Here is a 19,370-nt window from a genome sequence, read left to right as displayed (position 1 = left end):
GTTGGGAGCCCACAGGTCAGGCACCTCCTCTTGAGTGCCCGGACGGTTTCTGCTCACAAGACCTGGGGTGGGTGAGGGACTATTAACCCATTTTGTAGATCAGCAGCTGAGGCCCAGATGGTGTTAAGTGATTTGCCCAGTATTTCCCAACTGGCTCCGCGTGACCCCGCGCGAGTGGGAAGACTCCTGCTGGGGAGCAGTCTTGGTGAGAACTAGGTCTCCTGTGCGGTTCCCACGTAGGGCTTGGGGAGGGGCGTACGGGGGTGTGGCAGCTGTCACCGCCGGGGAGGCGACCGGGTTTGGGACCCCGCTAGCAGGCGAAGCTGGGGTTCGGCTCTCTCCGCCCACTGAGGGGCGGGGCGCACGCTCCGCGCCGGGGACCGCGCGCTCCTGGCAGCACCGCCAGCTCCTCCGCGCGAGGCGGCCCCTCGCAGCGCCTCCCGGGCTCCGCTGCCCCCGGCCAGGCGGCCCACACCGCCTCTTCCTCTCGCAGCCCCGCGGCGCCTGCCGCAGTCGCCGGCCGCGGAGCAGTGCGGAGCGCCCAGGTACGGAGCCCGGGCGGGAGGCGCGCCGGCGACCGGGCGGCCGGGCGGGAGGGGGCGAGGCGCAGCTGCTGCCCTTCTAGCCCCGCGGGGCCTGCCCGGCCCGGCGCCCTCCCGCGCGCTGCTGGGGCCGCGTGCGCCCGATCCGGGGGTGCCTCTGCGCCCTCCACGCCGGGGACCTCGCTTCCACCCCCAGGCCATCACCTAGCGGCCCCGAGCGCTCCAGCTCCCCACCGGGTGCCTCCCACGCCCACCCACCGCGTTTCCCTCCTGCTTCCACCCGCCCGGGCTCTGCCCCAGGCCAGGTGCCCCCTCCTCCATCTCACCGTCCACGGCATCCGGGGGTCCCTGCTCCAACCGATGGAGCCCCTCCAACCTCCTAACTTTGCGCCTCTCCCCTTAGAGGGGACGAGGCTTATCAGGTGCCCCTCCCCAAACTTCCCATCCTTTGCTCCAGGTGTTCCTGCCCCCACCCCGAAGGCGTCCCCGTGATCCTTCTCAGTCTTCCTCTGGTCGCTGCCCTTTGACCTAGCGCCCCACCCCCACCCATCCCACCTGCTAACCTCTTGTGTTAGGGGGTAGTGTCTGTGCCCATCCCGCCTCTGCTCTGCACCCGGACCGTCCTCGTCCCCTCAGCCGCGTCCCCATGGTCCCAGAGCCGGGCCCTGCCAACAGCAGCACCCCGGTGTGGGGGTCGGGGCCGCCGGCGGCCGCGGCGGGCAGCGGCTGGGCGGCGGCCGCGCTGTGCGTGGTCATCGCGCTGACGGCGGCGGCCAATTCGCTGCTGATCGCGCTCATCTGCACGCAGCCGGCGCTGCGCAACACGTCCAACTTCTTCCTGGTGTCGCTGTTCACGTCGGACCTGATGGTGGGGCTGGTGGTGATGCCGCCCGCCATGCTGAACGCGCTGTACGGGCGCTGGGTGCTGGCGCGCAGCCTCTGCCTGCTCTGGGCCGCCTTCGACGTGATGTGCTGCAGCGCCTCCATCCTCAACCTCTGCCTCATCAGCCTGGACCGCTACCTGCTCATCCTGTCGCCGCTGCGCTACAAGCTGCGCATGACGCAGGCGCGCGCCCTGGCCCTCGTGCTGGGCGCCTGGAGCCTCGCCGCGCTCGCCTCCTTCCTGCCCCTGCTGCTGGGCTGGCACGAGCTGGGCCACGTGCGCGCGCCTGCCCCGGGCCAGTGCCGCTTCTTGGCCAGCCTGCCCTTCGTCCTCGTGGCGTCGGGCCTCACCTTCTTCCTGCCCTCTGGTGCCATCTGCTTCACCTACTGCAGGATCCTGCTGGCTGCCCGCAGGCAGGCCCTGCAGGTGGCCTGCCTCACCACCGGCGCCGCGGGCCAAGCCTTGGAAACACTGCAGGTACCCGGGGAGGGCTTGTGGGCGGGACAGGAATGAGCAGCCAGCCGCCCGGCGACCCCCTGGGCATCCCCTACTTAATAAACTCTGGTCGTGTCTGGCACTGCCCCGCCCTACTGAAATCCTGACTCATTGCCTCTCTGCCCACAGGACAGCTCCATCAGGGCGGGGTGGGGGTGGCCCGGCTTCTCCAGCATAAACAGGTGCAGCGGAATTTAGAGCGGGCTTCTCCCCCGTGTGCTCCTCGCCTAGCATCCCCCTCACGGTCAATGGCACTGGCAGGAGCTCCCGAGACGTGGACCCCAGCTGAGTTTTCTCCTTCACGCCGGTGCTGCTCATTAGCCAGGCCTGCTGGTGCCGCCGCCTAAGTGGGTGCTGTCCCCACTACCACCTCCTCATTCAAGCCATGTGCATTTCGTACCTGGGAGTCTTGCATAGACTTCTGCTGGCTCCCTGCTTCCGCTTCAGATCCACTGCTCTCTGATTTCTGAACGGGAGCCAGAGCAATTATGAAAAAAAGAAAAAGTGGTGGTGGTGGGGTTTGTGTTGTTCCAGCTTCAGACCCTTCAGGGGTTGGAGATGAGCAGCAGGCCTGTGTGGGGTCCAGCCCTCCAACCTCCTCCACTTCATCTCTCTTCTCTTCCCTCTTCCCGTGGCCCTTAAGACAGTTCCCGGAAGGCACACGGCTTGCTTCTGTGCCGGGGTCTTTGCACCTGCTCTCCTCTCTGCCTGGTGCGCTGTGCCCCAGGGCAGCACCTGACTCCTTCCCGGCTCACCTCTTCCCAGAGGCTGTCCCTGAGCACTGCAGACCCCTGCGTACCCTCTTCCCTGTTGTTCTTCATCTAATTTGTTTTTAAAAAGATTTTATTTGTTTATCTGAAAGGCAGAGTTACAGACAGAGAGGGAGAGGCAAAGAGAGAGATCTTTCATCTGCTGGTTCATTCCCCAAATGGCAGCAATAGCTGGGGCTGGGCCAGGCTGAAGCCAGGAGCCAGGAGCTTCTTCTGGGTCTCCCACATGGGTGCAGGGACCTAGGCATCTGGGCCATCTTCTGCTGCTTTCCCAGGAGCATTAGCAAGAAGCTGGATTGGAGGTGGAGCAGCCAGGACTCAAACTGGCGCCCACAGGCATACTGGCATCATAGGCTTAACCCACTGCGCCACAGCGCCGGCCCCTCCATCTGATTTGTTGCCTTGTTCATTCTGTCTCCCCGACTTGACCGTAAACTCTAGGAAGGCTGCGTGTATCCAGGCCAGTTTTGATGTCCACTGTGCGCAGTAGGTACCTGGTGCTTACTCGTGAATGGGCGGGTGCTCTTGGCCCAAGGCCTTGGTGTGTCTGTAAGAGGAGTGGCTGCCCTTGCCACCAGGCCGAGCTGGGCTTGTGTCCTGTTGTCCACCCCGAGGGCTGGGGGTGTGGACAGACGGCAACTGGGCCCCGCAGGCTTGGGTCACAGGCCATGGGGAAGGTCCCAGCTGGGCTCTCCAGGCTCGTTTGAGTGGGGAAGGCTCTTGGGGGCTAAGGGGTGACTGGTGACCGAGGGGAAAAAGGCTCATGGCCCTCTCGCAGCCCCTCAGAGTGGCAGCCCGGCTGGAGGCCCAGAGCTGCACCTGTTCCCCAACGAGGAGGGTGCGGGTGGCTCTTCTGCCCGGTCTGTGCTCCCCCCACCCCAGACATTCTGGAGTCTCAGGGGGTGGCTGTGTCCCTGACTTGCTTCTCTAGGGGTGGGATGGCTGCCCTGGCTGTCTGCACACTCTCTGGGGGACTTGTAAGAGACTTCACGTCGTCTGGAACCCCTGGGGATGCCTGCTGTACCACCTCTCCCACCCCAGGCCCATGCATCCCTCAGATGTATGGAGGCACTTCCAAAGTTACTGGAACATGTGATTTAAAGATAAGTTGTTTTGGTGCAAAAACATTTTATTTATTTAAAAGGCAGTGATGGAGAAGGACAGGTAGAGAGGGAAGGAGAACTTCATCTACTGATTCAGTCAACCCCCAAATGGCCTCAAAGGCTGGTGCTGGGCCAGGCCAAGGCCAGGAGGCAAGAGCTCCATCTGAGTCCCTCACATGGTGGCAGGTGTGTCCGTCCCGCAATCAGAGGCCACCACGTACCCAGCCTCAGTTAGCAGGGAGCTGGATGGGCAGTGGAGCGGCCGGGACTCGGAGCTGTCCTCCAAGGTGGGACGCCGGCATCACAGGCGGTGGATTAAACCGCTCTGCCACATACGAGCCCCCCAGAAACATTTCACCTTTTTAAAAAAATTATTTTCATTTTATTTGAAAGAGAGACAGAGATCTTCCATCCTCTGGGTCACTGCCCATATGCCTGCAACAGCCAGGGCCAGGCTGGGCCAAGACCGGAAGCCCAGAACTCAGTCCAGGTCTCCCTTGTGGGTGGCGGGGACTGACATTCTTGAGCTAAGACTTGCTGCCTCCCGGGGTTCACATTAGCAGGGAGCTGTGTTGGAAGCGGAGAGCCAGGACTCGAATCCCGCACTCCGCCCATGTGGGATGCAGGCGTCTCAAGCGGTGATGGCAGCTGCTGTGCCCAATGCCCGTCCCACACGACGCATTTTGGAATCTGTGCACAGTTTCTCATAATACACAGCTTCCACGGACTCGTTGAAGATCCCCACGCTTAGCCTTCGTGAAAAATCCTGTCACTGGGAAATCCGTGTCCTTGGCACAAAGGCCACCACAAACCCAGCTTCGGTGCAGGTGGAGACAGCGCAGCCGCAGTGCCGCTCCGGGTGGCCGCAGTGCCGGAGCCTGGGGTCTGCTTGCTCTGGGCGGGGTGTAGGGGACGGCAAGGACTCGGTTGCATCCACGGGAGACTTCCTGTTGACATCAGCGGATCTAGAAGAGAACTGTCCAGACCCCCGTCCTCACTCTGGGACTCCCTTCTTTTGTGGTTTGTCTGTTTAGCTCCCACAGTCTCGAGGGACTAGGATGTGAGTTGGCTGGTCTGGGTGAGGTCAGAGTGGGACAGAGCAGGGTCCCCACGGTCTGAGTCTAGTCAGCTCCTACCGCCTGGGATGTGGCCTCAGAACCTGGGGAGGGGTCTCCCGGGCCCCACATCCTGTGCACCAGGCATCACACTAAGCTCACTCTTGCAAACACCTGTCAAGGCAAGCATGGCCACCGTCCCATTGGGCAGCCAGGGAAGCGGAGGTGCAGCAGGAAGGGTGGCGATTTGCCCAGGGTTCCATTCAATGCCTTGGTCTGAGCTGGTGCTGCCTGTGCTTGGCGACACCACGTGGCCCCGTACTTCTGAGCCGCTGTCCTTGGAACTCCCCTCTTGTTTTCCACACGCGCTCCCTGCGTGATCTCATCTTGTCGCATGACTGAGGTCACTGCCCACACCCAGCTGATGGCTTCCAGCCTGCCACTCACCGAACGCGCCCCAGCCCCAGCCCCCTGCAGGCTCCCCTGTAGGCAGCCTGGAGGCCTCTCTTTTTCCCACGCTCCCCAATCCACCTTCTGGTCTCTACCTTCAAAACCTCTCATCTTTCCACGGTGACCCTCAGGACTGAGCCCTGCGGCAGGCAGCCGAGCCTCGTGTATTGCAGTCACCCCCCCGACTCCCAACTTCACACACGAGCGGCAGGTGGGGGGGCGACCACTGTAAAATGTGAGTCCAGTCGCTTCCTGCCTCCCTTGCTCTTCATTTCCCTGCTGCTCCTGGAACAGACCGGGCACACCGCAACCTCAGGACTTTTGCACATGCTGCACCCGCTCCCTGGAGTGTCTTCCTCACATCTCCACCCCTGCTCCCTCTTGCCCACATCACTTCCTTCTCTCCACCCAGAGTAGCAGCTCCCGCCCCTCCCCAGCGCCTCCAGTCCTCCTCTCCTGAGTTATTTTTTCAGCAACACTTACGTTAGGTGTAGCCACTTAAGCATTTGTTGATTAGCACTTACTTCCTGCTGGTGAGAGGTTACAAGGTCTGTGATGGGCAAAACTTGTCTTTTTGTTTACTGCTATCTGAAGTAGCGCCTGGCAGGTGGCAGGTGCTCCCTGCGTCATTGTGGGAGGAGTGAAATGAACACAGTGCTCCAGAGAGCCTGGGGTCCCCCCGACCCCACTCACATGGCCGCCCCCCTTCAGGGCTCCTGCTTGTGAGTGGTGGGTCCCGAGTTTTCTATTGCACAAATGTATTTGCTCTGTTTGGTGCTGAGTGCCTACTGTGCGCAGAAGCTGTGGACGTGGTGATGAACTGGACAGGCCAGGTCCTGTCCTCCCGGCACCTGTTGTCGTCAGGGGTACAGATCTGAGCCTAAGACGCCGTCGTCATGAGGGTTACAGAGCCTAATGAGAGAGGCCTCGCCCAGTGCACGTTCAGAATTTACGGTTCTCTGTGCTTATGTTTAAGGCCTAAAGCAGAGAAGTCGCAGCGAGCCCTAAAAAGCGGCAGGAGTGGGCTTGGCAGGAGGGCCTGGGGCCTCTCAAGCCAGCAGTGCAGCTTGCATCGTCCGGCTTTGTGGGTTGGATGTGGCGGTGTCAGGCCCACCCCAGGCCCAGCTCCCAAAGGCCCCCTTCTGCGCACCTGTGCCCTGGGGCCTGCAGTGTGCCCTGCATTTGGGGAATTGGCCTCTGGGATGTTGCCTCTGCTCCTGTCACCCGGGTCAGGACCCCTATCCTCCACCCCAGCCAGGGGCGCTCTCTGCTCCCCTCAGAACCTGGAGAACCGCAGGGGAATGAGTAGCACAAGAGAGGGGGTCTCAGCCCCCTTGCTCCGGTGCAGTCTCCCCAGGCTGGGAACAGGGCCCTTCTGGGTTCCTGGAGGCACTGGGTTCTGGGAGGCACTGGGATCTGGGAGCACTGGGATCCAGGGGGCACTGGGATCCAGGAGGCACTGGGATCCGGGAGGCACTAGGATTCGGGGGGCACTGGGTTCCGGGAGGCACTAGGTTCGGGGAAGCACTGGGCTTCAGGGGCACTGGGTTCCGGGGGCACTGGGATCTGGGAGGCACTGGGTTCCGGGCGCACTGGGATCTGGGAGTCACTGGGACCCGGGGGCACTGGGATCCGGGAGGCACTGGGATCTGGGGGCACTAGGTTCCGGGAAGCACTGGGATCTGGGAGTCACTGGGATCCAGGGGCACTGGGATCTGGGAGGCACTGGGATCTGGGGGGCACTAGGTTCTGGGAAGCACTGGGATCTGGGGGGCACTGGGATCCGGGAGGCACTGGGATCCGGGAAGCACTGGGATCTGGGGGGCACTAGGTTCCGGGAAGCACTGGGATCTGGGAGGCACTGGGATCCGGGGGCACTGGGATCTGGGAGGCACTGGGATCCGGGGACACTGGGATCCGGGGTGCATTGGGATCCAGGGGGCACTGGGATCTGGGGGCACTAGGTTCCAGAAAGCACTGGGATCCGGGAGGCACTGGGATCTGGGGGGCACTGGGATCTGGGGGCACTGGGTTCTGGGAGGCACTGGGATCCAGGGGGCACTGGGATCTGGGGAGTACTGTTCCTCTGGCGTTGAGCGCATGGGAGCTGGTGAGCTGTGAGCATTTCCACCTCCCTGCTGTCCCCTCCACGTTCCGGGGCTTGAAAACTGGCCCTCTGGCTGGCTCCCTGGTGTCCAGCAGGCCCTCCCGGCAGCCCCCGGGGGCTGGGAGAAAGGGTTCCTGGAGAGCTGGCAGGGGCTGCAGGGAGGACCAGGGGCAGGCGGTGTGTGTGTGTGTCCATGTGCGTGCACACATGTGTCCATGTGTGTCCATGTGTGTGTCCATGTGTGCATGTGTATGTGCGTGCATGTGGAAGGCAGGTGCCCAGCCCGCAGTGGTGCTCAGCCCTGAGTGATTCTGGAGGGTCCAGGCCGTGCTGGGCAGCACTGGAGACCATGTTGGGGCCCCAGGGCGCTCAGCTTAACTCAGGGACGAGGGACCCCGCTGGGTGCCCCCTGCCTCTCGGCCTCTCCCCTGCTCCCCAGCACCACGGTGTCTCTGTGGGCCGCAGTCTTGGCCTTCCTCTCGCCCTCCTCTTTCCCCTCCTCCACTTCCTCTCCCTGCCTGTTCTCTGCTTCAGCAATCCCCCTCCCCCGCCTCACCTCTTTCCCCCTCGCACCCCAGCAAAGCATGCATTGATCTGTCATCCACCTTCCCCTCCATCTCTGCCCCCTCCCAGGCTGTGATTCCAGAAATACCTGCGAGGGGGTGGAGGGGGCAGAGCCGGGAGGGGCTGGCGGGGGCCGTGTGGAGCAGGCACTGGGGCTGCTGCTCCCAGAGGGCGCCCTGGGGTGCAGCCAGGGTTGGGGCGGGCCCTTGGGGGTGCACTGGCCGTGGTTCAGGTCTTGCCTGTTTTCTGTCCCAGCTGGACCACCTGTACAAGTCATTTCACCTCCCTGTGCCCTGGGGTGATATTTGTTTAGCACATAGCAGGTGCTCAACACAAGTCCTGCTTGTCGTCGCTTTCCCTGTCAGTGGTCAGCGTGTGCTTCTGGGGCACTCATCCATTTGCACCTTTCCTTTCCAGGGGAAAATCTCGTCACGGTGGCCAGCACCATCGTCGCCATCAGAGGCAGAGCCAGCGGCTGGTGTTGTGGCACCGCGGGGCTGAGCTTCCCCTCGGGATGCCCACAGCCCATGCTGGAGTGCTGGGCTCGAGTCCTGGCTCTTCCGCTTCTGACCCGGCTTCCTGCTGGTGCACCTGGGAGGCAGCAGGTGACGGCTCAGCTGCTTGGCCTCTGCCACTCCCTGGGAGACCTGGATGGAGGGCCTGGCCCCTGGCTTCTGCGTGCTTCATCCTTGTCTGTCTTGAGGTCATGGAGGAGTGCATCAGTGCATAGAAGAGTCTCTCTCGCTCTCGCTCTCACTCTCTAACTCTGCCTTTAGGGGAAATAAAAATAAACATTAAAAACAACAGAAGACACTGCTAACACAAAGCAGCTCCCCGATGGCTAAGACTGCAGCGGTATTTCCCGTGCTCTAGGCACTGTTCTCTTCGCTCCTTGCATATTATCTCATTTAATCCTCAGTACCATCCTGTGAGGGAGATGTTAACTTTGATTGCCATTTTACAGAAGGGAATACTGAGGCACAGAGCCAGGACTCAAAACCAGGCAGTCTGGTTCCAGGGTTTGTCTTATAACTTTCACGCTATGATTGAGTGGTTGAAAAATTGTGAGTTACACATGGGAATACATGTGCACCCTTTAACATCAAAATCCAGGGGCCAGCGCTGTGGTGTAGTGGGTAATGCTGCCTCCTGCAATGCTAGCATCGCATACGGGCGCTGGTTCATGTCCTGTTTGTTCCACTTCCAATCCAGTTCCCTGCTGGTGGCCTGGGGAAGGCAGCAGAGGATGGCCCCAAGTGTTTGGGCCCCTGCTACTCATGTGGGGGACCCAGGTGACGCTCCTGGTTCCTGGCTTCAGCCTGGCCCAGCTCTGCCCATTGCAGCCATTGGGGAGTGAATCAGCAGATAGAAGATCTCTCTTCTCTGTTTCTTCCTGTCTCTCTGTGGCTCTGACTTTCAAATGGATAGAAAAATTTTAAAAATAAATAAAGAATCCAGCCAGCGCCGCAGCTCACTAGGCTAATCCTCTGCCTGTAGCGCTGGCACACTGGGTTCTAGTCCTGCTCGGGGCGCCGGATTCTGTCCCGGTTGCCCCTCTTCCAGGCCAGCTCTCTGCTGTGGCCCGGGAGGGCAGTGGAGGATGGCCCAAGTGCTTGGGCCCTGCACCCGCATGGGAGACCAGGAGGAAGCACTTGGCTCCTGGCTTCGGATTGGCACAGCATGCTGGCTATGGCGGCCATTTGGGAGGTGAACCAACAGAAGGAGGACCTTTCTCTCTGTCTCTCTCTCTCTCTCACTGTCTAACTCTGCCTGTCAAAAAAATTAAAAATCCACAAATAAGGTAAAAGACCCCAAGAATTCTGTCTGGGCACCTTCTGCTCCCAGGACTAAGCATGAAGTCGGAGTATGTCTTCAGTCCTTTTTCTTTTTCTTTTTTTAGGTTTAAAAAATGATGAGAGAGAGAGAGAGAGAGAGAGAGAGAGAGAGAGAGTTTATCTGCTGCAGGGCTGGGCTGAAGCCAGGAGCCTGGAACTCCACCTGGGTCTCCCGTGTGGGTGACAGGGGCCCGAGTACTTGAGCCAACACCTGCCGCCTCCCAGGGACTGCGTTACCAGGAAGCTGGAACAGAGCTGGGACTCAAACCCAGGCCCCCAGGCCCTCCGATCTTAGATGCAGTGTCCCAAGCGGCATTTAAACTGTTAGGACAAACTCCATCCCTCCAGTCCTCTTTTCTACGTGTTTACATGTTTGTGTCAATATGGAAGGGAACGGCTTTGCCGGTGCCTCTGCTGGAGCAAGCGCAGGTACGATGCGTCTTTGGCTTTGCAGCCGTCACCGCCCCTTGGTAATAGGTCCTGGCACTCTTTCCATCCAACCCGATGTTCTTTCAGAATCTCTGTGTGGTTCTCTGTGGTGGGGATGGGCATTCAGGCTGTCGTTGTTGTCTGCACCACCAGGGCCCCTTGGTGAAGGGGGTGCACTTTCTACATGTAACTGTTCCCCCCACTCTTGACTGTGACCCTGAACATGAAAGCAGCTTGGTGAAGTGAGAAAATGCAGTGTCTGGGGCCAGAAAGGACTGAATCTCCAGTCCGGCGCTTCCCTACTGTGTGGCTCATTGTCCCTCTCCGAGCCTTGGTCGCCTCCTCTGTAAAATGGGGCTAATAACACCCACCTCCCTGAGGGCTCGAGAGGCTTGGTGAAGACCAAGTGCTGATGCGTAGTAGGAGTTCAGTAATGGGGGTGATCGTGCCGACCGAGGCACTCAGCTCCGGTAAGGGACCCTGTGCTGGGACGGGGGAAGGTCCCACCCCTCTCCGAGCAGAGAGAGGTCTTCCATCCTCTGGTTCACTCCCCAAATAGACACAACAGCTGAAACTGGGCTGATCTGAAGTCAGGAGCCAGGAGCTTCCTCTGGGTCTCCCATGCAGGTGCAGGGGCCCAAGGACTTGGACCATCTCCTACTGCTTTCCCAGATGCATTAGCAGAGAGCTGGATCGGAAGAGGAGCAGCTGGGACATGAACTGGCGCCCAAATGGGATGCCGGCACCGTGGAGGCTCAGCCCACGACGCCACAGCGCCAGCCTCTTGACTGTGTTCCTGACTTCAGCTCTTTGGAAGAGAAGAAGAGAAAAGGAGACCCAGGGCTGTACCAGGGAACGCTAGAGGGGTTCAGCTCCGCTTCGCCCCTCCTCTGTCCCCAAGATCTCTGCTCGTGAGATCTTCAGCTCCCCCGTGTCCCAGAGCTCTGACAAAGGCAGGACTGCCCTACCCAGGTCACAGGGGTCGGGGGTCGCTGTGAGCGGACCTTCTGGAAATGGTGTCTCCTCCTCCCCACACTGCCTGTCCCATTGGATGGCAGCAGTCTAAGGCCCTGCAGGTCACAGGAGCCTCGTCCACTAGGCCCCCCACAGGGGCTGCAGACGCCATACAGAGTCCACTCTGGAGGAGAGAGATGTAGAAGAGGAGAGAGAAAAGCGAGCGAGTCCCCACCTTCTCCCTTGCTGACTTGGGCCAGTCTTCAGCACAGACTTGTGTCTGGTGGGCGTGGAGAGGGAGACAGCATCTCCCATGGGCAGACCCGGGCTACAGAAGGGTCAGGCATCTGTCCTGAAGTCGGTGCTACTCTGGGGAGGCCGGAGCTGCTGGCAGGAGCACAAGGCCTGGGGTGCTCAGCCACCACAGCGGCACACACACATCACGGAGTCAGTGTTACGGCTGCCAAGGGTTCAGCACCTGCTCCAGGCCCTGCACCTTGCAGTCTACCCACAGCCTCACTGTGTTCATTCCTCCCATTTTACAGACAGGGAAACAGAGGCTCTGTTAAGACTACAGAATGGGCCGGTGGTAGAGCATGATCTGAAGCCAGAGCACCTGTCTTCAAAGCCCAGCTTTCGCCTTGATACCAAGCTGCCCCACCAAGATGGGGAGACAGCAAGGTCCTCTTTTAGGTTTCTCTTGTGTGAATTTCTTCTTGATATTTGGGGTTTTTAAGGAAAGAACTATTTATTTGACAAGTAGAGTGACAGAGAGGGGAGACAGAGAAAGATCTTCTATCTGCAGCTTCACTCCCCAAATGGCTGCAATGCCAGAGCTGGGCCAAGTTGAAGCCAGGAGCCAGGAACTCCTTCCTGGTCTGCCATGTGGGTGGCAGTGACCTGAGCACTTGGGTCATCTGCTGCAGCTTTCCCAGGTGCATAAGCAGGGAGTCGGATGGGAAAGTGGAGTAGCTGGTTATGGGATGCCAGCATCCCAAGCAACAGCCTAACTCACTGTGCTGCAGAGTTGGCCCCTGTTCTTGATACTTCAGATTTCATCTGGGTGAACACATTGAGGGGTAGGAGTTACCACGTACTCCGAGCACCCCCACTCCTGTGTGGACAGATAACAGGTAGCTGGGTTTCAGCACCATGGACAAGACACTGGCTCTGGACGCTGGGAGGAGGCAGGGAGGGAGAAGTGGGCTTGGAAAGAGGCCCGTGTGCAAGAGGAGGGTGGGGGCCGCTGGCTTCAGTGCTCCCTGGGGCTGACACATCTTGTTTTTGCCTCCTCCACCCCCTTTCCATCTGTGACAGGTTGCCTGGGAGTCTGATTGCCTCCCTCTGACTTCATCTCCTTGTACCCAGCCCACCTCTGGCTGCTTCAGGAACTAAGCTGGGCTGTCTTGCAGTTTAGCAGGTACAAGGCAGATCCCTGGCTCCAAAGCCCAGACGTGTGCCCAGGCAGCACTCACACCCTTTGCTTAGTTCATGAAGAACTATGCACACCCTTGCACACTGCCAATACATAAACTCTAAGTGCAGGCGGGTCTCCCTCTGTGTGAATCCGACCTATGAAAACCTGATTGATCACAGCACACAGCTTGGAGCCATCAGGGACCCCTCGAGCTTCCAGAGTGGAAGCCTGGACATTTCCAGGGGTCTTGGAACCCTCTGAAAATATATGAAAAAATTTATTTTTCCTTTTGTGTGTTACATGCTTCTATTTTCTGGTAAGAAATTTTTGTACATTTCATTACATTTTCAAAGGACTCGTAAAGTGAAAAACAATAAAAGAACACTGGGCTACAGGATGGTCCAATGCAGAGAGCCTTTGAAAATTTGAGCCTGTGGGTTGCTGGCTTCAAGGTCAAGCCTTAGCTCGCTGTGCCCATGACCTTCGGTGGCTGCTGGGGAGCAATCTCTCCTCCTCCCTCCTCCGCCCTCCCCTCTTGCACCCACTTGCTGAGAATGGAGGTGCCTGCCAGGCCACGGCGTAACAGAGTTGTAAAATGCGGAAGCCGCTTGCACTCCTAGTAATCCATAAGAGCTTTAATTGCAAACATTTGCTTTGCTCACACATTCTCAAGAAAAGCACTTCTGTTTTGTGGAGGAGGAGGTAATTGAACAGGCAAAAAACCATTATCCCCAAACGGGAAGAGAATTCATACATAAAGAAGTCGCTAAGCCCTGGACAGCAGCAGCCCTCAATCTTGAGTGCCATTCAGCGGTAACTGATTCCTGTGTTGCAGGTGGCAGAAGGGGCGGGGGCTCCTTGTGATGTGTGCTGGCTTGTGTTGGGGGTTGTTTTTCCAGGGAAGGAGGTCATTTCTTGAGATTTACTTATTTAAGAGGCACGGGGTGGGGGGGGGGGAATCTGCTACCTGCTGGTTCACTTCCCAGATGGCTGCAATGTCCAGGGCTGGCCAGGCCCAAGCCAAGCTTCTGGAGCTCTATCTGGTCTCCCACGTGGGTAGCAGGGGCCCAAGCACCTGGGCCATTATCCACTGCCTTCCTAGGTGCATTAGCGGGGAGCTGTATTGGAAGAGGAGCAGCTGGGACATGAACCAGCACTAATACGTGATGCCGTGCCCCAAGGATGGCGGTTTTCCTGAACCACCTGTTTGTGTGGGTAGAGCTCCTCTGCTCCACTGTACCCCTGGAGCGTCTTGTGACCCTCTGGGTGAGGTCAGGATCAGGGCGCAGTCTCTCTGGGGTGAGGGCTTAGCATGGACCAGGATCAGGGCTCCATCTGGGTTCCAGACCTTGGTTGAGGAGGGCTCTCTGGTAAATGTCAGGGTTCAGTCTGGGACCACGGTCAGGGCTTAGTTTATTGCCGATGTCAGGGCTTGGTCTGCAGCCGGGGTCTGGAGTCAGGGCCAGGCCGCAGTCTAGGACTCCAGCTGGACTCAGTCAGGGATGCAGGATAAGTTTACTGCTGGTACGAGGGCTCAGCCCAGAATCAGGGTCGAGGCACAGTCTGTGGCCGGGCTCAGGGTCCGAGTGGGGCTCCTCAGCCGGCTCCCACAGCTTTCCTTCTGCAGGTACCCAGGACCCCACGCCCAGGGGTGGAGTCAGCTGACAGCAGGCGTCTGGCCACCAAGCACAGCAGGAAGGCGCTGAAGGCCAGCCTGACGCTGGGCATCCTGCTGGGCATGTTCTTTGTGACCTGGCTGCCCTTCTTCGTGGCCAACATCGTCCAGGTAACACCAGAGCAGGGGCAGGTGGGGGAGGGAGCCGGCTGTGCTGGCTCTCACGGGACACGGATTTGCATCTGTTCCATGGGGGCAGTCTGCATCCCTGGCCCTGGCCTGGCCTGGGCATGACATGTCCCTCCTCCCCTCCCCCCAGGCTGTGTGCGACTGCATCTCTGCCGGCCTCTTCGACATCCTCACGTGGCTGGGTTACTGTAACAGCACCATGAACCCCATCATCTACCCGCTCTTCATGCAGGACTTCAAGCGGGCCCTGGGCAGGTTCCTGCCTTGCCCGCGCTGTCCGCAGGAGCAACAGGCCAGCCTCGCCTCCCCGTCCATGCGCACCTCCCACAGCGGCGCGCGGCCGGGCCTGAGCCTGCAGCACGTGGTACCGCTGCCGCTGCCGCAAGACTCGGACTCAGACTCCGACTTGGGTTCCGGTGGCTCCGCGGGCCTGCGGCTCAGGGCACAGCTGCTGCTACCCGGAGAGGCCACCAGGGACGTGCCACCGCCTGCCAGGCCCACTGCTGTCAATGTCTCCGATATTGATCGCACGGAGCCAGAGCTGCGGCGGCATCCACTTGGCACCCCCACGAACTGACTGTGGCTTGCTGCTGGCCGGCAGGGAGCTGGAGCCGGCGGGACCAAGCTTTGAGGCCTTGCACCAGCTCTTGGCTAAGGCCAGGAGGCTCCAGGTCTCCTGGGAGTGCTCTGAGCTCCAGGCCCTCTGCCAAGAGGGAGGAGAGCTGGCTTGGATGGAGGTATCTGCAGAGGGCTCGATTGTTGTGGTTTGTGTTGAGGTTTGTGAGAAGGCTCTGGGGGTTGGGCAGAAGGACCTCTGGGCTCCAAATAGGATGACATGCCCATCCTTTGCCCATTTGGAGGCTGCGTGGGAGGGGGGCACCTCCATATGTGGACAGGGGCCAGTGCTAGGCCTGTTCTTATTCAGCCCGCGGGCCGCTGGCATCACTGTCACCTCCAGGGAGTTTGTTAAAAACCCGCAGACATGCTGGACCAGCATGCACGTTCACAAGGCCCCCGGTGAGCCGTGCACACGTCCAGCCTGGGATGTGCTGGCTGAGGCCCCTTAGCCCCAAGACGGACCTGCAGCAGTTTGGTGTGAGATCTGCCAGCTCCCAGGATGTGTGTGGCAGCCTGGGAGCCAGGCAGGCACATGGCTGAGCCTCTGCATTGCCACTTACCAGCTCCGGGGCCTGGCTCAGGTTCCGTCGCCGGAGTCTCAGTTATCCCATGTATAAAACAGGGTGATGCTGCCTACCTCGTCGGGTTGACCGGGGATTAGGACCACGCATGCTGAGTGCTCAGTGGTCAGGGATAGGTTGTTCTCCACCCAGGGCTCCCTTGGACTTGGACGGGGATCAAACCAACTGGCCCCCCTGCCTTCTGGCTTCCACTGGAGTCAAGTGTGGGACAAGGGGCGGGGGCTGCAAAGGAGCAGCCCCTGGTGTGGAGCAGGCCGCAGGCAGAGTGGAGTCTGGCACGGGCCTCGTTCCTTTCGGGCGAGACGGAGGCCCTCTTGCTCCCCATGGTTTACCCGCAATGTTTCTTTTCAGCACAAGCCTTTTCTGGAAGCTCCCCGACCAGATCCTACCGACTCCGCCCTGGGGCTCCTCGGCCCTGGCCCGGCACTCTCCTTGGTGCTGATCAGATTCAACCCCGGCTCCGGCCGCTGGCTGCACTGGAGCCACGGTGCTCGCTGGGGTCCTCTGTGCCCCCCAGGCCTTCTCAAGGGCACTCTCAATAAATAGGAGCTGACGCAGTGAGCGCGGTGTGCACTGGATTCGACCCAAGGCCACTCGGGGCTCGAGCAAGCAGCTGGTGGGGGAAGAGACCCTGGCACAGGCGTCCTGGTTCCGACTCTGCCCCTAATCGGCTTTCGGGAGCCCCACAAAAGCACTTCCTTTCTCAGGGCCCCTTTTCCCCCACATGACGTGAGCTGCCTGGGGCTAACAGCAGCAGGAGTTGTGCAAATGTTGAATGAACACACACACACAGCAGCCCAGCTCCTGTCCTCTGTGACTCTGCTGCTGCGCCCCCCACACCCCCCACCCCTGTCCGTACTTCTGCCTGGCCTCGGTTTCCCCATCTGCACAATGGGGGAGAAGTGTTGGGGACAGTGGGAGGAAGGCTCCCGTGCCTGCGCCTACAGTGGCTGAGAACCCGGGCTCCGGAGCCCCAGTGACCGCGGTTGTCGACTCTGCCCTGACCGGCTTATGACCTGTACGCGGCAGCTCCCCTGAGCTCCCAGAACTTCCAAGGTAGAAGAAAAGGTCAAACAAGGTTGTGAAGGTCAAGTGGAAGGCTAAGTCCTCAGGCCCCGGTAGATACACGAGTGGCAGCTTTATTGTGACCCACTGTGGTTATCATCCTTGTCCCTGTCTCCCGTGTAACCCATTGTTGACCCTGGGCCCAGGTCCCAGCCACACTGAATGCTGACCCAGCATTTCTGTTCCATTGATAGCTGGGGCCACCGTGTTGTACAACTTCGGAGGGTACCATTCGCATCTGTGTGACTGCTGTCCGTGTAGTTGTGCAGTGCACAGCCTACGCGCTGTGCGTGGCAGATCAGATCGGATCTTCTAAGAGCAGAGAGGGGAAGCTGTCCCTTTTGCACCTGTGCCTGCTCTGCAGGTGCCATCAGCAGGCCCCGGGCTGGTGGCAGCCCTGGAGGGAGTGGGAGTGGGATACACAGACAGCTGGCTCCCCGAGGCCAGGGACAGGCTGCGTGGGCGTCTCCCAGATGGTCCTCAGGCCCGCTCGATGGGACCTGTTGGACAGGGAGCCTCAGGCAGGGTTGGAGGCCCGGAGCTCTGCACTGCGCTGGGCTCACCGTGCAGCTCCCAGGCCTTGCTGCCCCCGGGAGGGAATGTTGGCTCCCAAAGCTCCCGTCCCCCCAATTCCAGTTCCTTCCTTCAACCTAGGGAAGGTACGTACAGGAATCTGCACCGTCACAGCTCCCGGTGGAGCGGGGGGGATGGGAACAAGTGGTTACAAACAGCTGCTATAGCAATCCGCAGGGGCGGCTCAGGTGCGCCGGGGTCAGTGCAGCCCTGGGCAGGGCCCCTGGGTCTCCTGGGTGCAGTCGGGACAGCCCAGTGGGTTGCTTTCCACACCGTGGCTGCAGATACAGGGGCTGGCGGCAGCGGGCAGGGAGTCACCGTCAGACTGGTGCAGGCCCTCTGGCGCTGGTGCTTGGCTGGGGTCGCTCGGAGTGTCTCCAGCTTCAGGACCCTGTGATTTTCCATCCTGGTGGCTGGTCCTGCTGGCCGAGGCGGCAGCAGCGGAGGGCAGGCTGCCGGGGGCCAGCAAGAGCCCCTTCTCGCCCCAGCCCGGCCTGGTGCGCACGCCCACGGCCTTCAGGATGTCGTCCATCTGCTTGGCGTAGTCCAGGTGGCCGCTGACCTGCAGGAGCACAGTGGGTGAGGCCCAGGGCCCGTGGGCGGAGCCAGCCCTCCCCGGGGCGCCTGCCTCTCCGCAGCCCCAGCCAACAGCCACCAGTCCCATTGCTTAACCCTCCCCGGGGCCCACAGGCAGAGCAGGCTGCAAGGTGCCAGGAGCTCAGAAGCACCCACCCATCCTCAAAGACAAGCACACCCCATGTTTTTGTGGGGGTGCGCAGGTGCCCGAGCAGCAGGGGCCTGACTGGGATGCCCCGGGCCTCACTGTAAAAGAGACAATGCCCCGCACACAGTAGGTCCTCTGAACACAGTAGCCAAGGGGCTTTGGGGCCAAACTCCACTGACAGGTGGGGGCTGCTAACCACCGAGAGGTCAAGTGACTGGGACAAGGCCACACAGGCAGAACCCGTCAGAGCCGGATCTGAATCCAGGGCTGCTCCTAAAGCCTGTTCTCTACATGGAAAACCACTAGCACTTTTCAGAAGAGGAACTCAAGCACGCAGCCCCGGGAGAGCTCGGCCTCTCTCCCCAGCACAGGCAGGTGCAGGCAGGCGCAGGGCAGAAGGCGAAGGTTTCATTGTAAAGGAGGACAGGAGAGCCCCCAGGAGGCCGCCCCGCGGTGGCAGGGAGGTGGCCGGCAGGCTTCAGGGACAGCTGCACCTGCTCGAGTTCTGGTCTCAGCTCATCTGTGCTGGACTTGCCCCGTGTGCCCATCAGTCAGGTCTCCGGGCTGGTGCTGGTGCTGGGGGCGGGTCGTGGGGCCCAGGTTTATCTGCCATCCAGGGCACTGATGCGGGGTGGGGGTGGGGCAGGGCCCCCCAGAGCGCAGGGGTCTTAACAGGCATCCCGGGGGGGACGGCTAGTGTCTATCTGCTGTCACGCAGGATGGCGCCGCTCAAAGTGTCACACAGAAATCGGGTGCCAGTACTTGAAAGACGGCAGCCAACAAGGTAGCAACTGGCCACCAAAGTGGGCGTGGTCCCAGGCCCCTGGCACGGCCAGGGTTTCCCCGGCTGCAGTGTGCCCGTGGCCCTCCCCGACTTGGGGATCTACAGGAGCCGGGGCTAGGTCCCTTGGCTTCAGACCTAGCTTCGATCCGGCTCTGCCATATCCCAGGGGTGTGGTGTGATCCTGGCAAGGCCCCACCGCATCCTGCAGCCTCGGTTTCTCATCCGCACAATGGGGATATGGGGGACTGTAAAAGGCTTAGGGCAGAGCTGGGCACAGACAACTCCACGCCCAAACTCCCCGTGAGAGGCCTGGGGCTGGTGGACAGGCATCTTTAGGCCTGACAGGGGATCCAGAAACTCAGACGGGGTTGGTGGGGGCTGCCCAGGTAGGTCCCGTTTCCCTCCATCCCCAGTGAAAATCCTTTTAAGTGCGTGCCTTTTAGCCTTGCCTCCTGTCATCGAGGAGGCTTGTCGGGGCAGGTGCAGCTGGTTAAGCCACTGCTTACAATGCCGGCATCCCCTGTTGGAGCTCCGGTTCCAGCCCCCGCTGCTCTGATTCGGACCCAGTGCTTGGGTCCCTGCACCAACATGGGAAACTCGGACGGGGCCATCTGAGG

At 60.4% G+C, this 19,370-nt stretch overlaps 2 protein-coding genes across 15 annotated transcripts in view; one reads left to right on the top strand and one right to left on the bottom strand.

Moving 5' to 3' along the window:
* Positions 1-299: 299 nt before the first annotated feature.
* Positions 300-17,394, top strand: HTR6 (5-hydroxytryptamine receptor 6). 3 transcript variants are annotated; one of them, XM_089301418.1, is made up of 4 exons: positions 300-545; positions 1,351-1,902; positions 14,232-14,390; positions 14,539-17,394. In XM_089301418.1, exons 2-4 carry the CDS (start codon positions 1,408-1,410, stop codon positions 14,983-14,985), a joined length of 1,101 nt encoding a protein of 366 aa, XP_089157544.1. In that variant the 5' UTR covers positions 300-545; positions 1,351-1,407; the 3' UTR covers positions 14,986-17,394. The 3 variants fall into 3 exon arrangements, 2 of the variants coding, with proteins under 2 accessions (XP_089157544.1, XP_069935306.2); XR_011390869.2 differs by lacking the exon at positions 300-545 and having other exon boundaries at positions 1,106-1,902; positions 14,539-15,145; positions 15,959-17,394; XM_070079205.2 differs by lacking the exon at positions 300-545 and having other exon boundaries at positions 1,106-1,902.
* The window catches only part of TMCO4 (transmembrane and coiled-coil domains 4), a 106,593-nt gene continuing 103,949 nt past the window's right edge, over positions 16,727-19,370 (bottom strand). For 6 of the 12 annotated variants that reach the window (XM_089301407.1, XM_089301409.1, XM_089301408.1 and 3 more), the window contains 2 exons: positions 19,190-19,364; positions 16,727-17,807 (listed from right to left, as the gene is read on the bottom strand). In XM_089301407.1, the coding sequence (XP_089157533.1) occupies positions 17,762-17,807; positions 19,190-19,364 (221 nt within the window). In that variant the 3' untranslated portion in view covers positions 16,727-17,761. The remainder of the gene's footprint in view (positions 17,808-19,189; positions 19,365-19,370) is intronic. The other 6 variants (XR_016211249.1, XM_089301412.1, XM_002716055.6 and 3 more) reach the window with 2 other exon arrangements.

This window comes from Oryctolagus cuniculus, chromosome 7 (assembly GCF_051225735.1).
Source record: "Oryctolagus cuniculus isolate XC-2025 breed Fujian yellow rabbit chromosome 7, ASM5122573v1, whole genome shotgun sequence".
NCBI classification, from domain to species: Eukaryota; Metazoa; Chordata; class Mammalia; order Lagomorpha; family Leporidae; genus Oryctolagus; species Oryctolagus cuniculus.
Note: the sequence above shows the minus strand (reverse complement) of the source record. Positions and strands in the feature narration are given on the sequence as shown.

What these genes read in the sequence shown, in the direction of transcription:
- HTR6 (XM_070079205.2), top strand. Translation starts at nt 1,189, where the DNA reads ATGGTCCCAGAGCCGGGCCCTGCCAACAGCAGCACCCCGGTGTGGGGG. An exon ending in AAGCCTTGGAAACACTGCAG is followed by an intron (nt 1,903 to 14,231) that starts GTACCCGGGGAG and finishes TTCCTTCTGCAG; the next exon opens with GTACCCAGGACCCCACGCCC. An exon ending in TCGTGGCCAACATCGTCCAG is followed by an intron (nt 14,391 to 14,538) that starts GTAACACCAGAG and finishes CCCTCCCCCCAG; the next exon opens with GCTGTGTGCGACTGCATCTC.